A 20,011-nucleotide genomic window follows, 5' to 3' on the forward strand; every position below is an offset into this window, starting at 1 on the left:
AAAAAAATAAAAAGTAGGCCTATAGCCTATCCAAAGTAGGCTAGCCTATGATGGGAATCAATTTCATTCAAGTCAAAATATGAAACACATCAATTAAGATCGCTCTCTCTCTCTCTCTCTCTCTCTCTCTCTCTCTCTCTCTCTCTCTCTCTCTCTCTCTCTCTCTCTCTCTCTCACACACACACACACACACACACACACACACACACACACACACACACACACACACACACACACAGTGATCATGTGATCTGAGACACGTGGTAAGACTCCACGTGGGTGTTTGAAACAACCAGGAAATGCTGAACTGTCAGTGCAGTGCTGCGAACTGGAAATATTGATATTTCGTCTCAATTGGAGTTCACTTCACTATAAACATGGAGCAAGAGGTTTTGCGTTTGAAGGAGCAACTCATGCAAAAGGACAAAGAATTAGTTACCCTCAGGAATAAGCTTGCTCCGTTAGATAAGGTAAAACTCGTGCATGCATGCATCCAAGGCACCGTCGTGTTTATCATAGGCTATGGGTGCAGATGAATTCATGCTTAAATGCTCTCAATTATTGGTGTTGCTTGTTCATTCGGGGTTTTTTGTTGAACTTGAGTAACGCTCGGTGTTTGCCTCCCCATCAGTTGTCTACAAATCACTGTTTATCAACGCATCCCCTGGACAAAGTTACACCTTTACAACCACTCGCACCCAAAACCGCATTGACAAATGAAGACATTATGCGATTTAGTCGCCAACTACTCTTGTCGGACCTGGGCGTAAAAGGTGATGGCTATATGTGTAACCATTATTGAGATGATTTGACATGACGTTGAATCCTTTACTGTAACTGCTGTGTGTGTGCGTGTGTGTGTGTTCTTCCTGTAGGCCAGCTAAAGTTATCCCAGACATCAGTTTTGGTGGTAGGATGTGGAGGACTGGGCTGCCCTTTGGCACAGTACTTGGCAGCCGCAGGAATAGGTTTGTGTATTTCTTTTCTTTTTCTATGCCTTGTTTTTGTGCTTTGCTTTTACGTCCCCCTAACGGTAGGGCACTGGGTTACTACAATGGTGACCCAGGTTCGACTCTGACCCGGGTCATTTGCCGATCCTCCCCCATCTCTCTCTTCCACTTGCTTCCTGTCACAGTCTCTTACTGTCCTATCAAATAAAGGCAAACATTCCCTAAAAATTGCATTTTGTTGTTGTCAAAGCTTGGATGTAGCATAGGAAGTATTTCATATGGAGGTATTTGATACACAAGTTTGTAATGCAACCAGATGCATTATTGATTGCATAATACTGACATGGTCTCCCCTGGCTATGAATGCAGGGCGCCTCGGCCTTCTGGACTATGATGATGTGGAGCTGAGCAATCTGCACCGCCAGGTCCTCCATTCAGAACTGACCCAGGGTCAGCCCAAATCACAATCTGCTGCTCAGGCCATAACAAGGTAATTCACTGTACCAAGAGCCCTCAGACACTGCAGTTGTCGATTGATTGCGCATAAATGACAATAATGACTTACTGACTTAGAAATGACTTATAAATGAATCACATAACAGTATGTGCTGAGCTATTAGAAGTAGACAGTCTGCTCAGACCATTATTAAGTAAAAACACTATCTCGTCCATGCGCCATAGATGGAGACGCAACCGTATGCTGTCAGAAAAGGGCCGAAAACGTTGCATGGTGTGGTTAGAAATAAAGTTAGGTAATTATACATTATCTTGCCTCATTTTCTGACTGCATGTGGCTGCATCCTTTTCTACAAGTTGATGAGGGCACTCTCAGATATTGTAGATACAGATGGATCATAACTTTCAAAGTTATATGATGACTAGGAAAGTCCAGTTTATTGACCAATTCTAACAATCTTTCAGGTAACAAAAATGAAGTTATAAATGACGATGCTTTTTTAGCATTCTTCACATCACAACTGTTGCATAACCCTTTCTTGTTTTAATGGATGTGTTTGACCAGTTTCTGCAGTGTTTTCCATTGATTTAGTTCATTATTATGTCACTCTGCTCATGGAATTAAACATGGTGGTTTTGTGTGTGTTTGTGTGTGTCCCCATCTTACCAGGCTGAACTCCACAGTCCAGTGTATTCCATACCACCTCCAGCTCTCCCCTGAGAACGCCCTGCAGCTCATACAACAGTATCCTTTATTTTCATCCTGAGGTGGACCTTTTGGTTTTAGAAAGCAGAATATGTATCTGTGTATTTTTAACAGCCAATTTACAGACCCACTTTATTATAACCTAATCATTGTACAGAACACAAACAAAAGAAATACATTTAGCTGGACTTGTCTACTGGTGGCTCCATGAAGCTGCATTATATTGAATTTTTCAAAATCCTAAAAAGCACATGATGAACATACAGCACAATATCGGAGTCTATACTGAACAGTCCATTTAGGCTATCCACTTACACACTCACACACAAACAAGATACCAGTGTGTCGAGTGAGTTCTGAAGTTCGTTTTTCCTGAAAGGGACAAACCAGGATTGAGTGAAAAGAAGGAAATGTAATGCCTATCCAGTTTGGATGTACTGTACATTTATTACATAAATGCTGATACACACACACACACACACACACACACACACACACACACACACACACACACACACACACACACACACACACACACACACACACACACAGTGTAAATTATGTTGTCTCTGTTGAGTGTTTGACCTCTTGACCCTGTGCTACATGTATGACATCGTGGCTGACTGCTCAGACAACGCCCCCACACGCTACCTGGTCAATGACGCCTGCGTGCTGAGTGGGAAACCTCTAGTGTCGGCCAGTGCACTGCGAATGGAGGGACAGGTGAGCATCAAATTAAGAGTTATTAAACAATAAACCCACCCTCCATATTCTTGCTGTTTATCTTTTTTATTTTATCGTCTTCTACGAGAGCGAAGAAAAATACATACCCGTGTTCTGTGCAATGCCTTTTTTATACAGATCTGTGACAACTCGTGGTCAATGTACAAAGTATGCAGACTATAAATCATGCTGAACGTTTCCAAATTTGCGTCACTATTGACTGGTAAAAGTCAATTATAGAATTGCAATCCAAAACACTGGTCATCAACTGCTCTTTAACTGGACTTCACTCTTTGGTGAATAGTGTGTCACATTGCACACTTCAACAACACATTTTCCCTCCCTCCCCAGCTCACAGTCTACAACTACAATGGTGGCCCTTGCTACAGGTGTCTTTACCCTGTGCCTCCCCCTCCGGAGACGGTCACCAACTGCTCAGATGGTGGTGTCCTTGGGGTCGGTGAGTTTGGTACAACACATAACATGACATTCAGCTGGCTCATTACTTAGACTCTAAAGAGGGTCTTGTAGTGGGTTAAGTTCAGGGGCTTTGGAGCCGTGTGAGGTTAGGGCTCCTAGGTTATGGATGAAGAAGCAGTGTAAACTCAACTGTATAGTCAGAATGTATTCAACCTGTTACATTGGGTAAAATATAGTAATATTGTGTATCTACGCAATATATACACTATAAATGACATGCGTCATGGAATCCACATCACATGCTTACTTTTTTCATGATTATTATAATGTTTATGCGTATATTACTTTGTAATATCCTGTGGATACAAATATGCTAGCGCTGTATCACAATTAATTTGTAATTTCTCATTGATTTAGATTGTTATGTGGTGATTGACATGATATTTCTCTTTGCAATGTTCTGTTACATCAGTGCCAGGAATCATGGGATGTCTTCAGGCACTGGAAGTTCTGAAGATTGCTTCTGGCCAAGGCTGTATCCTTCATCATATGAATGCTCTTTTGCTCTCTGTCACAGACGCACGCGGACACGCACACACACGCACACACACACACACACGCACACACACACACACACACACACACACACACACACACACACACACACACGCGCACCCACACACACACACACACACACAAATGTATTCTCACACATATGCATGCATACATAGAAGCCTTTACATTAGGCCGTTTACACAGTAGGGCGGTAAAGCGTCACGGAACGGAAGCGATTTTTACCGGCGTTGGTGAAAATACATGGAAACATATCTGTCCTTACACACTGACCGGCGGTAGTCGGGCCTCAGTGGCGCGGGAGCCGGCTCCGCTCCGTGCTGCATTTGGAAAGTAGAACTCGAGCGGTATCTCATTCAAATGAATGGCAAAGTAGCACGCTAGCTTTGATTTTGAACAGGACTGGCCGCGCACGCCGACGCTGTCAATGTGAAAGCCAGAGTAGAACACACCGTCCGAAACTTAGCAGAAAGACCTCATTCGTCTCGCTTCCGTTCCGTTCAGCTTTGGTGTGTCTGACGCCTTACACACACACACACGAATTTAGTGAGCAAATTTTCTCAGCTACCTTGTCAGCTTCTTATGGGCAGCAGCTGTTGATGTTTGATGGCCAGGGCTCTCGCTTCCGCTCCATCCGGTTACGGCCGCGGCAGGCAGGCTGTGCGGTGTGCGGGGAGCAGCCCTCTGTCACACAGCTGCAGGACTACGAGGCCTTCTGTGGCGCCGCGGCAACAGACAAGGTGAGAGAAAGGATGGATAGATGAATGAATGGAAGAGTGAGTGAGTGAGTGAGTGAGTGAATGATCAATGACCATATAGCCAGGCTGGCGTAATTTCTTCTTAAGTACAGCATCTTGGCAATGGTTCCAAAATTAATCATCCTTTGGTAACAGTGCAGATTTGTTTTTCCTAGAGCCATATTTTAATGAACATAATGTTTGTGATAAATAATTAATTCAAATAATTTCCCATATTTTTCCTCCCAAATGTCATTACATTATAATGGTAACTGGTCACATTAGCGCTTGAAGTTTCACCCCAGTCTCCACCAGAGGTCACTGTATACCCTTATTAAAACGTGGCAATAGGCAGTTGTACTATGCCTCTGTTTAATGTGCTTTGTGTAGCATGTCATCACTTCATGTTTGATGTATGGATGTTCAAAATGTTGTTTTATTTCAATGGTTTGATTAATGCTATCCCGATGCATCCTGATGAATATTTTCACATACCTACGCTGTGCTCCAGGAAGAAGAGGTTACGTGATGCATATGGCGATAGTCAGGTTAAATTGTGACCTGACATGGCTTTAACAACCCGTTTCTCCTCCTCTGATATTCTAGTGTCGAAGATTGAACCTCCTGCCCAAAGAACAGAGGGTTACGGTAAAGGTATGGCATTATGATTATACAGTTGATATATCCTGTACATGTAGATGGTTAACATACTGGGTAACACTTTATTTTAGGGATACATCTATTAGCACTAATACATACAATGTTAATGCCTGCATAAGTACCTTGTAAGGCATGTACTAAGCAAATGCTAAGGCCTACTAGGTCCTTACTAAGGTTAAATTGGTAATAAATCCCTTATTGTATATCAACAAGACATTTGCGAATATATGCCTAACAAATGTTTGATTTTGCTTTGTACATGCCTTACAAGTTACTTATACAGGAACATTGCATGTATTAGTGCTAATAGATGTATCCCTAAAATAAAGTGTTACCACATACTGTAGTTGTTTTTTTGTTATCACTCTTGATTTCCTTTCTTGATTATTTTGATTGTGTTTTGATCCCATTGAGGGGACCTTTTGTAGACTAGTTGTTGTGAATTACCACTTGTGCTAGAACATAACATACATCTGATCTGTCCAATATAACTTAGCCTACTATTTCCAAATCAAATAAGATTGATTGATTGATTGATTGTTTTTTTTGAAAGCATGGCTTTATGCACATGGAGTTTTCACTGTATTTCCAATGTTATTCTTTGTAGTCACCACCAACTCTCTATGCCGTAGGCCGTACGATGTAGACTCTGCAGTCCCATATGTTTCTCATTACGCTTTATGGAAAGGTACAATATGTTACCCTCTGTATTCCCACAGGAATATAAGTCCATATTGGACAGTGGAGATCCACATATCCTGCTGGATGTCCGGCCCACAGTGGAAGTGGATATTTGCCATCTGCCATTTTCTCTCAGTATCCTCTCATCTGGTTTTCTCACAGCAGCTGACACAGGCAGCCGTGGTGTAACGGCTAGGGAGATGAACTGTAGATCACAGGGTTGCAGGTTCAATCCCCAGCCTTACCATTCCCTCCCTCCCTCCCTCGCTCCATGGCTGAAGTGCCCTTGAGCAAGGCACCTAACCCAACATTGGTCCAGAGACTGTAAAAGTCAATTGTTCAGTATGGAGCAGGCGTCACTCTTAAATACTAAAACTATGAGGGTGCTGGCCCAAATGTTCAACTCAGTGTTTCAAAAAGGAGGCTGCACCTTGCATAAATTGTGTTTTTATTGCACAAACGCCCCCTTTTTGAAATCCAGAGACTGTAACCAATACCCTGTAAGTAATAACTGTTAGTTGCTTTTGATAAAAGCATCAGCTAAAGTGTAATGCAATGTAATGTGAAATTGACCCTCCTGCTTTGAAGGCTTACGCACGGTCAGGAGTGTTGTTGATGATGAATTCCTGTAAATCAGCTTGCACTAAATGAATCCGGTCATATTTTATTTTACTATTTCCTTCGACTGTACATACCAGACCATAACCCTAAAGTATGGTGCAAGTACATAATGTTACATGTTATTACATAACTTTGTTACAGTGTGCCTAATTAAGTGTAACCACCAGCTACTTCGCACTCTCTGACAACGTTTTACCCTCATATTTGATGGTCAGGATTTGGTCCAACCAGTAGACACGACTAAACCCATAGTAAATGTGGATGTTACTGTGTGATGTTACTCTGTTGTGTTTCCTAAATGCAACAATAAGATATTCCCTTGTCCAGCCTGGAGGATAGGAAGGCTGAGCACGTGGAGCTGCTGAGGGAGAGGATCACACAGCTGAAGCAGCAGCTGGAGGCTCAGGCACACCTACCAGGTGAGATGCCAATAGACATAGACATCTATAAATACATTTGTATACGGATATACAGTATACTGTATGTAGATGTATACATCTATTGGATATACAACAGATGTCAAAAGTACAAATGAAAGTGACAAAGTGACAGTAACAACACAGTCTATCATTTATTTAACTCATGTGCAATGGAGCAAATGGTGTAACAGCTAGTATGTAATATCATGTTCTAGTGTACTTGCACTGTGAATTTACTTTTACTTTTGATACCTGATATGCAGTATACAGTGAGGAGCAACCAGGATTTAGAATCTATTATAAAGTGACATATCACTGACAGTATGCCTAGTAGACTTGTTCTGGGTTTGAGAAGACTCAGACTATAGCTGAAAAAGAACAGTGACATGTATCGTATACTCACATTAGAACATTCACACCTTACCCAAGTATGTTTTCCATATAGTTTTATAAACCTTTTGTAGCTGCTGTGTTGCTATGTATTCTGTGTTGCACTGGGAGCCAATGAACAAAAGTAAGAATAGAGATGTGCTCTGTCTTGTGAGTACTGCTTAAATACGAGTCGCAGATTCCTGAATGAAGTCTAGGGTCCGTTATTCAGTTCTTGCTAACAACAATGTATAGGGAGCCTGGATAATCTGATTTAGAGCTTAATTAGGCATGAAAACATTTCGTTGAAATAACTCATTGAGGGGAAGGAAAGGCCAGATAAAAGGTCTCAGCCGGGAAAAATGGAGTCAATGTGCCAAAGTCATGCAGGTACCTGCATGCTATATGATTGCTCCACCGTGGCTGTGATGCAACAGCTCCATATATGCACAGCACAAAGGACAGCTAATTGCAGTTTCCGCCGGCCGCCCAAGTGAGTAAGCCTTTTGTAGGCGCACTTTTACCGGATTATGCTCTCGTCCCAGACCACAGTGTGACAGCGAAGGGAGGTCGGTTGCTAGGCGATTCTTTTTTTTCCAACACAGAACTATCTTGGCGAACAGCTGGTCGATCTCTTGAATAATAATAAAGGGTTTTTTTATTGGTGGAAGGTATACTTTTAGTGTGTCACTGTGTGGTTTAGTCATTGAATTTTGTTTTTTTGTTGTTTGTTTTGTTGTGAGGACACTGGACAGGGTACAGTTGGCACTGTGAGATTGCTTTGTATTTATTATTGGTTCGGTTTGCAGTTATGGGTTTGTTATGTAGGTTAGTGGCTCAGCATGTAGGTTAGGGTGGATCTGGTAATTCCAATAACTGTGTGGGTAATTCTGTATCCATAGATTTCCTGACTACTCCTCAAGAAGATTAAATAAAAATCACACACACACACACACACACACACACACACACACACACACACACACACACACACACACACACACACACACACACACACACACACACACACACACAGCCTGTAATGTCCTTCCTTTCTTGTCTCTTCGCTCTTATGAGTAAATGTTCTGCTTGAGGTTTCTGTGGAACCAGTTCTTCATGCCTCATTGCTTTGATTTATGGGGTTCTGTGAAGTGGATTTGTGCTGTTCCAGTTGTTTTGGCACAGTGTAAATAAAATCCAACCGAAACTCAGTTTTGAACCTTTAACCTTTTGGATTGCATTTTTGTAATCATGCATTGGTATAAGTAGCTTGATTATTGATTTGTTTTTACTGTTATTGTTGTTGTTGTGGAACATTTTCTAAAATGTTTCGGAAGGCAGACAAATTATTGATTAATTGTTCATTAAAATCTTTTTTTTCCTTCTTCCCTTTTCTTCTTCCTCCAGTGTATGTGGTTTGTAAACAGGGCAACGACTCCCAAAAGGCAGTGCAGCTCCTGGAGCAGATGTCAGGTCAGGAGGTGGAGTCTGTTACCGTAAAGGATATCAGCGGAGGCTTGATGGCCTGGGCCCAGAAGATCGAACCCTCATTTCCGCAGTATTAGAGACTGGTCACCACCATTTCACCTTGTCGTCTTGTTTGTTTAACCACACAATCAATAAATCTTTCTTATTACTACAACGTTTGTCTTTGGGTTGTACCTCTACAGGGCCGTTAATTTGACTTTAGTGCAGTTATACAGTAGCATCAGGTCTGTATATGGCATGGCAACTGTCAATGTTTACATTCTCATAAATTGAACGTTGACTGTAATATTTCCTGATCAATGAGGTCACTGGGTATGAGAGGGTACGAAGGTTTATGACCTACCAACAATTGCAGGTTACTAACGGCAGGTGTTTTGTTTCTAAAACCACCTGGGAAACTCCAACTCCCATTGTCGTTGTGACACAGCACTCCACAGTACACAGCGAAATTACATGTATGCCTCACCAATGTGTTTTTTTAATTACAATTAATTGCCTAATTGTTAATACACAAATAATTTAATATCCAACAACAATAGCAGAAGAAGGAAAATAAGAAGACGCACATGAAAAACAGGAAAGAAAAACGGTTTAATGTGTTTGGAAGTCAATTTCTTTGTTTTGATACTATGCGCAAAGTGTGTGTGTGTGTGTGTGTGTGTGTGTGAGAGAGAGAAATTGTCCGTTTGTGCACCGATAGATGTCGCGAATATCCCATGAATTAGGCGTGCCTCACAACATAACGGAAACCATGCGCAAGGAGCAGGCATGCGCGCCGTTTCAGTGGAAAGAAAAATCTGTTGCATCTGTGTAGTTGTAGTCAAGCGCATTTTCGTGAGCAAGAAACTCCACAGACGACGGAACTTCAACACCCATGGAGCCTTTTTGCTGTTTCTAGCGGAGATGGGGGGAGCAGCCACAGCTGGAGGGATAATAAGATGCGCATGAAGTAGGTATCTGGCAGCAAATAGAAGATAATAGAAAAGTTTTCAAAGAGGATAGGTCTCCACTTTACAGTGACGATTTGTTTTTCCACGTCTATCTATAAGTCTACTGCTTGGCCATTTGGCCACAACCAGAAAAGAAGAGGCTGCTCACATAAAAAATATATCCGTTTTGAGTTGTGGTCGGAATTACAAGGTTTTTTCCTTGCACTTGCCAAGACAAAAAATACGGGCTTCGTCCTTTTGCAAACAAGTTGAGGTAACGTATTCCTTGCCCGAGGCATGCTTACAATACTGCCACGTTCCCTTGTGTATGAGAATAGACTGCTTCTTGCTGTGTTTGAGATGACAAACAAAGTATTGTATAACTTGTTTTGCGGGCATTTGTGGAGTCGCTCGTGCAGGTCCTTGCCAGCACCCCAGTAGGGTGTGGGAGGGGTCCAGATGTTTGGGTAGCCGTGGTTCCAGATGTTGGTTGTACTTGGTGACCAACCGTAGATAAACAAGTTAGAATTACAACGAACATATTAATTATGATTAAAACCTTTTGCAAAAGTTGTAAGGAAAGACAATGGGACAAATGGCTTTAGCTTGCATTGTTGAAGTGCTGTACAATGTACAGTTTATGGTAGGCTAAGCCTCTTTCTGTGGTTTGTGCAATATGCAGGAGTGTCTCAGGTAAGCTCGAAGTTGTAGACTGTGTGCTCTGCTCCGGCATATTTGCACCAACTTTGCTACAGTAACTAATGCCTCAGAAAGGGCATCGCCAAATAGCGGTGCACCAAATAATGGAACGCTGCCCAGGGTATTGAGCTCAGATAAAACAGACGCTCAAATGTCACTTCAAACAAACACAAGACCGCGTTATCACACGGAGAAGATGCCTGTGTAATTTAGCTGTTTTGTGTCTTCTTGTGTGTACTTTCGGCGCAGTTCATGTATTTATGTTATGTGTATTTTTTCCCTTTCTGTTTGGAACAGTTTGTCGCCAAGAGTTAAGAATCAGACCGCCTTCCAGGATTTTCTTCAGCTTGGAGTGTGGCGGCGAAAGCTGATCTGGCGTGCCAGTGTATCGGGCGCACAGTAGTGCAGCCGTCATCTTCTTTCCATGCGAGAATTGGATTCAGACCAATAAGTGAACTCCGTGCCGTCGAAGATGCGTCTGGGAACACTTTATTCCACCACCGTTTGCCTTTTCATCGGAACTGGAGAGAGGATGTTGCTAGCGAGGCTTGCGTCTTTAACGCACACGTCCTGTAAACTCTGAGAAAACTAATGTACAGACCTTCTCTAGTTGAACTGGGTGCTTCACCTACGTAGCCTGTTAAGTGCTATCAGCTCAGTAGTTCGCTCACTGGGTTGGCTACTGAGGTGGTTGGTTTGTTTGATCCAAACCGCAACTTTTTACAGAGATCATCTCAGTGACCGGAGGGAGTACAGCCAAGCCAAATGTCTACCTGCAGCAGCACGACAGCCCCGAGCTTCCCCAAAGCCTACCTCCACTCTCAGCATCCCACGGCCCCACCGTCTCCATCCCCGTCCCCAAGCCCGCCAGTGGCGCTCTACAGCCGCCTCTCCAACGGCAGCCTGAATGCCCGGCTCAGCCCAACGAACTCGAGGGGCTCCTTCCAAGGGGTCTCTTTTCTCCTTCAAATCGGGCTCACCCGGGAGACGGTCAACCTGGATCCGAACGACCTGTCTCTTTCTGCTGTGAAAGACCTTGTTTGTTCAATAGTGGACCAAAAGGTAAGGACATATTGTAAAACTACATTAACAGTGTCCACGCGCAACCACGCGCGCACGCACGCACGCACGCACAACGTTGTTGAGCATGTGTGTACTGTACACTGTACTGTGTAAATTAATGAGGTCTGGAAACATATGCTGTGGATGGGGGCGCACACTGTAAACGGAGTTGCATGACATCATTCTTATCCACTCTGTGGTTTCTGCACTATAGCTATACTGCACACAGTTCCAAGTAACTTCAGATTTCCAAAGCGGAGAGGCTTTGTTCCTTGGCCTCTCTCACTTTATATTCATTACCACAGTGGTTCCCAATATTTGTTTTGCTGCGGCCGAGAAAGTTAGTGTTCGACAGAAAATGCCATGCATCATCACAGACAGCTTGCCATGACTACTTTTCATACACAAAATGTAAACATGTATGATAGTAGTATCATACATGTATCATAGTAGTAGTAGCGCTTAGTAGTCTATAGAGATGTATGAACTTGTAGAGAAGAGATATTTTTATAGTCCTGAAGGACATAAAGGCGTCTAGCAGTATACAACACACAGTACACACAATACACATTGTACACATTCATAGCAGTGGTGCTTAAGGCCTACATAAGAAGATAAATTAGGAACGTAAGAATATACAGTATTGGCAATAAATAAATAAATTTACAATGCTTTTAATTTGTTTCAATGTGCCTACATTTTCCCACATGTACTTTGCACAACTAAAGCTTCAAATTAATGCTAGTGAGAGCTATTCCGAGAATCATTTAGTATAGCCCCCATGTGCATAACGGTATACGATACAGTGTTGAGCTCAAATAAGTGGGCTTGTTGTGTGTCCATCCACACATACTGTACGTAAGGCAAGAGGAGGATGCTGTGCTCTGCCTTCTGTCTTGTAGTCTGTGCTGCTCTCAGCTAGCATGACGGGGTGGGAGGAAGGAGGTGTGGCTGGTGTGCCTAAAGGAAAGTAAAGATTTGGATCTGGCTGGCTGCTGCTGGTCCCTCTCCCTGCCTCTGCCTCTGCCCGTGCCTCTGCCTGGGGGCAGCTCCTCTGAGGTCAGGCACTCTGGTGCCGGTCACGCTGAAAAAGACTGTTTGTCTTTTAGTGCTGGTGCCCCTCAGACTAGACTCACTAGGGCTCTCCAGCTGATTGCTCCCTTTCACACCATGCTGTTTTGCTGAGGGTGTAGATTGTGCTCATCCCAGGTAAAGGTGCAGGATAAAGGCTGACAAAAGTTTTGGAGTGAGGAGTCTGCACACTTAAAATTATTTTTTATTTTCTTATTTCATGACAAAGCTCTAGTGCTAGTTCAACACCTCAGGTGATGATACACAGGAAAGCTTGAGCAATGTTTCTGTGGGTAATGATGCGATAAGATCTTGTTGGGGACAGTTTATCACCATAACACTTTTTATCAAGACAACTTTTTTTTAAGCGTTTCCTTTAAAAAAAATAGGAGCCAATCATGATGTTGCGGCAACGTTGCTCAAAAAGTTGCCCCTTATAGACCTTTAGAGAGTGCAATTTGACACTCACATTGGTTGTGCTACTCTGTAAGTGTGTGACTTAACAATGCAAAATGAGCTGTGTAAAACTGTTTATCTGTGTGGTGTGTTATTATCAAGATATCTGCTACATGCTGCATTTCAGCATCTTTCACACCCAATTAGTCCTGTAAATAGAGGGAATACTGGCTAGGGTACGGTTTTCCCCATAATTCACATGAATGAACAGTGTGTTCCTTAAGTTGATTTTCTGTATATGCATCTTGAATTATTATTTACTTCCTCTTTATAAATGTTCACCTGGGTGATGCCGTATACGGTAGACCAATACGTTATAACAGAGGAGTAGGCTATCTCAAAATCACAATGCTGATACAAAATCGTAGTTACTAATTTAATGCATAGCATATTTTAGGTATTGGATCAGCTACCTCCACAAGCATCAGAATCGCAATCAATTCTGTTGTCCATGTGAAGAGCTCTTTTCCAAAATGAGATATATCCATTTTATAGAATGTTGGGAAATTGACATTTTTGTATTGGGCTCTCCATTGAATTGCATTGCAAAAATCATTTTATAGAGGTTTAAAAAGTATGTTCTGAAAACATTTGAATGGCAAGAATTCACATATAGATTATAGGACGTCTTAGCAGTCAATTCCAATATTAAAATGCAAAAAGTCAAAAATGGTGTATATAGCGTTTTGGAAAAGAGCTCTTCATGTGATAACTCTGGTTAATGTTAACTCTATGCATTTATGAGGAAAAAACGGAATTGTCAGGAACTGATACCATAGAAAGTCTGACAGTAATGAATGAAGCTATTACACCATGTCAGTCCCATGTTTCTTGCTTGTTAGGCACTTTAAGCTATGACCTATGTGGGAAGGAATGTGTGAGACTATTTACATTTCTTCATTGTATTGGAATGCAATGCATTATGGGAACGTTTTATTATTTTGTTATAATCGTCATGCAAACAAGACTATAATCACCCCATAATTTATTACAGTCTACCACGTACCAACCGGTGTGTAACTTCAATTTATTTTCTCAGTACTTAAACACTTCAAAAGCTTTTATATTATGTACATGCCCCACCAACACGCCATTTCTCTCTTCTTGTGACTGACTACAGGGCCCATTGTTCCCAAAGTCAGTCCCTCCATTGGGGGGGAGGGGGGACTAAAAGGTCAGTTGTCCAGGCCCAGGGAAAGGGGTGTCCCGAAATGGGGACCGCATTTCATTGTGTGTATTGAGTGAGAGGGGGGCCCTTTCAGATAATCTTGTCCCGGGCCCCTGTCAAAGCTGTCAGCGACCCTGTCCATAGTAATGTCCTTTTTCATGCAGATCGGTAATAATAAATCCCCACCTCATACTCAACTTGCCCACTTCCTTTAGCCAGTGCTGAAAAGCGCTGCAATTTTTTTTTTGCTGCACCACAGCGTGTCATTGTCCACTCGCTGCAAAGACAATGCGGCCTTGTTGGGCAAAACCATAGTCGTCTGTGAGCAAGCAAAGGCAGCGAATGATAAGTGTGACATGGCATTCAATCACACCGTGTAGGCCCCAGCCAGTGTATACAATCAATTTGTAACATAACTGGACAAGATTGTGTTAATAACTCACAGTGCAGCGTTTGCTTGTCTGTGTGTACGTTCCTTTTTTTGGTGCAAATGAGGTCAACAACGCATTCCTGTGCAGCAGAGTAACTCTATTGTTCTTTATAATGCTCTTGCATAGTGCTTTACTTTGCAATCTGGCTTTGCTGTTGTTTTGAGCACAAAATGCTTTTGACATTTACTGTACTGGCAATTCAGTAAGGTTGAGTGCATGGGGAGGAGAAGACGAGAACATTCTGATAGATGATTACATCTGAGCAGGCTGCATAAAATGTTGTAGCTTTGTTATAAAGGGATGAAACGTGAACGTTTACTGTCTGGCATCAGTGCACTCATGCACAAACAAGATAGAAGTGTTTCGAGTGAGTTCTCAAACCAGGATTGAGTGAAAAGAAGGAAATGTAATGCCTATCCAGTTTGGATGTACTGTGCATGTACTGAATTGAGTAAATGCTGACACACACACACACACACACACACACACACACACACACACACACACACACACACACACACACACACACACACACACACACACACACACACAGGGTGTCTGACAGAGGGTAGCACACACGCACACACACACACACGCACACACACACACGGTGGCTGTCACAGGGTAGCACACATACACTCCTTGTCCTATGTCTGAACTTCAGCTGAGCTCCAGAGGGCACTGCCCAAAGCAGCGAGGCGACTTTACCCATTTGCACATGTACACACACGCACAGATCCCCCCCATACACACGCACACACACACGCACACACACACACACTCTCTCTCTCTCTCTCTCTCTCTCTCTCTCTTTCTCTCTCTCCATGTGAACTCCAGAGAGCATTGTCCACTTACTGCCCCCCCCACTCCCCTTCACTGGGGGTAGGCCTCCCACCTCCCAGCCCCTCCAGCCCAACCTGCCAAGGCCAGGCAGGAACGCCTGAGCTCAGCAGAAACTGAGGCCTGCAGATCACCAGGGGGGGTCCAGGACAGGAAACGTGTTCTAGGCATGAGATCTCATTAGTGATGCTAGGGATACGTACTGTAGAGCTCTCCTCTCACACGGGAGTATGTATCAGTGCGTTTGTGCGTGTTTGCATGTGTGTGTACGTGTCAGTGTGCATCGGTGCAGGTGGAATACTGTGTGTATGTGTGTGTGTGTGTGTGTGTGTGTGTGTGTGTGTGTGTGTGTGTGTGTGTGTGTGTGTGTGTGTGTGTGTGTGTGTGTGTGTGTGTGTGTGTGTGTGTGTGTGTGTGTGTGTGTTGTAGCACCCAGTCCAAATGTCAGGGGGAGATGTCGGTAAGTGATTCACCAGTCATGACAATCATGTGTGCGTGTGAGTGTGTGTTGGTGCAGGTGAAATACTGTGTGTGCGCATGTGTGGTAACACCTAGTCGAGGTGTCAGGGGAGATGTCGGTAAGCGATTCACCATTCATGACAATCGTGTGGGGTGTGCATAGAAATACTGCCACAAACATGGCTCGGTTTTCTCAGCTGATGAAACACTAGTTGGGAAAACTGTGTCACCTTGTGGGCTCTGAGCTTGTTAGGCAAGGCTTTCATATGGAACAAGCAAAGCTGAGAAGTATTGATGTTACGTATGCACTGCATGTGTGTATGCTAACAACACATTATTGTTTTGTACATTACAATATCATGCTACACATTTTGTTTTCTATCCTTTACATTTTGGTTCTACCATGCTCCCTTGAGCCTTGTTTAATCTCTGTTTGTGTGTGTTTGTGTTTGTATGTGTGTATATGAGAAAGAGAGAATGTTCTACATGTGAATGCCATGAGTTTCGCAGAATTGTCTGGACAGAGATTTGTGTAACATAGACAGAATCCATCTTGCCCTGAGTTATAATGCACATTCACCGCATCTCAACTCTGATTGGTAACTATGGAATGTAGAGATATGATTGATCATATAGGGTGCTTTCCAGAACATTTCCAAAACGTTCTCCTATTTCATAACAGGGGACATTGAAATTATACACACAATGTAGAACGTACGTATTTCATGCGAACCAGCGCCTGAAAACATCCGCAGTTAAGCACTGTAATTTTGTTGCTTTTCCCTGTTTTTTTGTTTTGTTTGTTTCTCCTGCGAGTCATGTCTCTCTAGTACGGCCCCGTGGTTTACATGCAGAGCTTGAACTGTGCGTAACCTCATGTCAGGGTCCTGACTCCGGACAGTATCATGGCCGTTCCCAGATGACCCTGAGTCTTCTTCTACCTTATAATACAGTCGGGTCGGCAGTCAAAATGTAATTATTCATAATGGAGGGAGAGAGAGCAACGGGACGACCACACCACACAGGGCTCATTTATCTGACGCGAAATATGAAAACCACATGACTTGGCTGTGATTCCGCACACTCAGCCCCCCTAGTCCCTGTTTTCCAGTCGCTGTGGAGAGAGAGAGAGAGAGAGAGGGAGGGAGGGAGAGGGAGAGGGAGAGAGAGAGAGAGAGAGAGAGAGAGAGAGAGAGAGAGAGAGATGGCCCTGTAGCAAGTGACCCTATAGCAAGTGCACTCACTGATGGCTATCAGAGCTCAGCTCTTGTTCGGGGCTCTGGTACCAACGATCAGGGAAGCCGACAGGCAGGGGGGCACAAAGGGGTCAGTTGTCCCAGGCCAAGGGAGTGGGGCCCCAGAATTTGATCCTTGTTACATTGTGTGTATTGAGTGGCGGAGCTTCTCAGATGACTTTGTCCCGGGCCCAGCCAAAGCTGTCTGCGCCCCTGCCCAGCGATATACACTACACAGTATCAGTACAGCAGCAGTAGTGTAGCGTAGGCAGCTGAAAGGCCCCATTGTACACCACCTCAGCACAGATCAGTGCCCAGTCATATGTTACATCACACAATATTGGAGCGCTTCCAACATGATTGAATGCAGCAGTTAAAGTAAGGATACATTGAATAGGGAGTCCTCCCTAGCTATGCTGTTGTTTATGTCCATAAAACGGATGAGGAGAGAGAGAGAGAGAGAGAGAGAGAGAGAGAGAGAGAGAGAGAGAGAGAGAGCACAGAAAGAGGGAGAGAATCACAGAAAGAGTAAATGACAAACCGAGAGAAAAAGTAAGAGAGCATATAGAACACATAAAGAGGGAGAGAGAAAGAGAGAGAGAGCACATGAAGAGGGACAGAAGCACAGACAGAGCAAAAACAGTGAGAAAAAGTCAGAGAACATATAGAATAGATAGATAGAGAGAGAGAGAGAGAGAGAGAGAGAGAGAGAGAGAGAGAGAGAGAGAGAGAGAGATCTTTTTGTCCAAACGGCCCTATGAACTTCCTCATAATCTGTTGGGGTATTGTGTTCCAGAGTGAGCACCCCACCTATCCACGGTTGTTATTTGTCGCATCTGTATATCGCGTGTTCTTGCTGTTCTGCAATAATGAGCGTCGTCGTCGTGAAGGGGTGGTGCCGTGGTGTGAATCAGGGAAAGCATAAACATCGATAGTGTAGCGCTTCCTGTTTTCTTGTTGCCCTTGCCCTCGCCTTTTCTGCGGAGAGCAATCAAGGGATGAAAAAAAAAAGTTCGCGACAACATGACAACTGGGAATGACATGCAATCGACATTCCTCTGTCTCTCTCTCTCTCTCTCTCTCTCGTTGTCTCGCTCTCGCTCTCTCTCTCTCTCGCTGTCTCTCTCTCTCCCTCTCCCTCTCCCTCTCCCTCTCTCTCTCTCTCACATTCACTCACTCTCTCTCAGACATTTCTGAAGGATGAGGTCTTTTGACAACATGGGTGAGGTCCACTCTCTCAGCTCTGCTCTGCTGTGCTGTGCTCTTCTGGCGAGTGACACTGACCCAAGCTCTTGCTACGGTCCATCGGTCGCATATTTGCGCCATTAGGTCATTCGCAGAGTATCTTTACCGTCTGTGTGCCTGACAGGGATCTTTCTAGTGTGTGTGTATGTGTGTGTGTGTGTGTGTGTGTGTGTGTGTGTGTGTGTGTGTGTGTGTGTGCGTGTGTGTGTGCGTGTGTGTGTGTGTGTGTGTGAGTTGTAGAACACCGCTCTGACATGGCATTCAGAGGTGAGACGAATCATTAAACATTGACCTCTTCACCTTCTCTGTTGGCCTTGAACATGAAATGGATAGCATTTGGTTTCCATGTCCAAATTCATCTTTGTCTTTTGTGTCAGCTCCCTCTGAATCTCTCTCTCTCTCTCTCTCTCTCTCTCCATTTCTCTATTTTTTGCTCTCTATTCTCTTTCAGTTCTTCATCCCTTTGCCTCATCCATCTCCCTCTTTCTCATTCATTCTCTTTCTTTCATCCCTCCCCCTTTCCTCCATCTCTCTCTCTCTCTCTCTCTCTCTCTCTCTCTCTCTCTCTCTCTCTCTCTCTTTCTCTCTTTCTCTCTCTCTCTCTCTCTCTCCCTCGCTCCCTCCTCTCTGTGGGGATGATAAAGCTGGTGCTGTTGGGGAAGGAAGTTTGCAGTTCTCTTGGCAGCGGCGCTGGAAAAAAGCATAAAACTTTTCCTCAAAAGACAGTTTTATGAACATTTTACCTTCACGCTGCTCCCTGGAATATTGCAGCAGCTGGAAACGCTGTACGGTCAGATGTGGCAAGCCGGCCCGCCGGTCGACAAAACACAACGAACAGAGGCGCAGCGCAGGGGTGAAGGAGCCCTGCTTTCCTAGTGTTGGAAGGACAGAAACTCTCTCTTTCTATCTCTCTCTCTCTCTCTCTCTGTCTCTCGCTCTCTCTCTCTCTCTGTCTCTCTCTCTCTCTTGCTCTCTCTCTCTCTCTCTATCTCTCTATCTCTCTATCTCTCTCTCTCTCTTTCTCACATACACACTCGGGAGTGAAAGAGCTTTGCATTCCTCTAATGTACAGCAGAAACTACAGTATCTATCCTCTCTCTCTCTCTCTCTCTCTCTCTCTCTCTCTCTCTCTCTCTCTCTCTCTCTCTCTCTCTCTCTCTCTCTCTCTCTCTCTCTCTCTCTCTCTCTCTTTCTCTCTCTCTCTCTCTCTGGTGTTTGTTAAGTACAGTAGAGGAGATAAGGGCAGGAACTCTCTCCCTCACACACTGCTCATTTGACAAAGCAGCTGCAATACTTTGGCTCTGTCCAAACTGGTAGAGTAAGCTGGTAGCTTCAAGTCAAGTCAGCTTTTATTGTCACTTTCTTCATATGCACAAGCCATACAAGGGGAATGATATTACGTTTTCTCTCTATACCATGCCAGGACATATACATATACACGATTGGCATTTTACAGACTGACATAAAGTGCAAGACAGGACAGGTAACAGTGATGGACTGGTAACAATAAGTCAATAATAAATACAGTACAAATGAACATTTAACATTTAACATGTAAACAGAAGATAAGATAAATATAGAATGTAGACATTACAATAATATAAATAATAACA

The 20,011-nt window shown here is 43.6% G+C and overlaps 2 protein-coding genes across 5 annotated transcripts in view; both read left to right on the forward strand.

Moving 5' to 3' along the window:
* The first annotated feature begins 275 nt into the window (after window positions 1–275).
* Window positions 276–8,951, forward strand: mocs3 (molybdenum cofactor synthesis 3). Its single transcript, XM_063224229.1, has 13 exons — window positions 276–470; window positions 632–773; window positions 876–968; window positions 1,320–1,440; window positions 2,077–2,151; window positions 2,718–2,835; window positions 3,187–3,295; window positions 3,728–3,790; window positions 4,405–4,568; window positions 5,172–5,219; window positions 5,945–6,041; window positions 6,839–6,946; window positions 8,723–8,951. The coding sequence occupies exons 1-13, from the start codon at window positions 378–380 to the stop codon at window positions 8,878–8,880; spliced, it is 1,389 nt and encodes a 462-aa protein (XP_063080299.1). The 5' UTR covers window positions 276–377; the 3' UTR covers window positions 8,881–8,951.
* A 715-nt stretch (window positions 8,952–9,666) lies between these two features.
* The window catches only part of prkd3 (protein kinase D3), a 94,569-nt gene continuing 84,224 nt past the window's right edge, over window positions 9,667–20,011 (forward strand). For 3 of the 4 annotated variants that reach the window (XM_063184489.1, XM_063184491.1, XM_063184492.1), the window contains exons 1-2: window positions 9,689–10,006; window positions 10,729–11,493. In XM_063184489.1, the coding sequence (XP_063040559.1) occupies window positions 11,197–11,493 (297 nt within the window). In that variant the 5' untranslated portion in view covers window positions 9,689–10,006; window positions 10,729–11,196. Of the gene's footprint in view, window positions 10,007–10,728; window positions 11,494–20,011 lie in introns of all 4 variants that reach the window. The other variant, XM_063184490.1, reaches the window with a different exon arrangement.

Source organism: Engraulis encrasicolus, chromosome 19 (assembly GCF_034702125.1).
Source record: "Engraulis encrasicolus isolate BLACKSEA-1 chromosome 19, IST_EnEncr_1.0, whole genome shotgun sequence".
In the NCBI taxonomy this organism is placed as follows: Eukaryota; Metazoa; Chordata; class Actinopteri; order Clupeiformes; family Engraulidae; genus Engraulis; species Engraulis encrasicolus.

Excerpts from the sequence above, each read along its gene's own strand:
- mocs3 (XM_063224229.1), top strand. The coding sequence starts at position 378 with ATGGAGCAAGAGGTTTTGCGTTTGAAGGAGCAACTCATGCAAAAGGAC. Across the intron at positions 471-631 it reads AGCTTGCTCCGTTAGATAAG|TTGTCTACAAATCACTGTTT; the intron begins GTAAAACTCGTG and ends CCTCCCCATCAG. Across the intron at positions 6,042-6,838 it reads CCATCTGCCATTTTCTCTCA|ATATTCCCTTGTCCAGCCTG; the intron begins GTATCCTCTCAT and ends TGCAACAATAAG.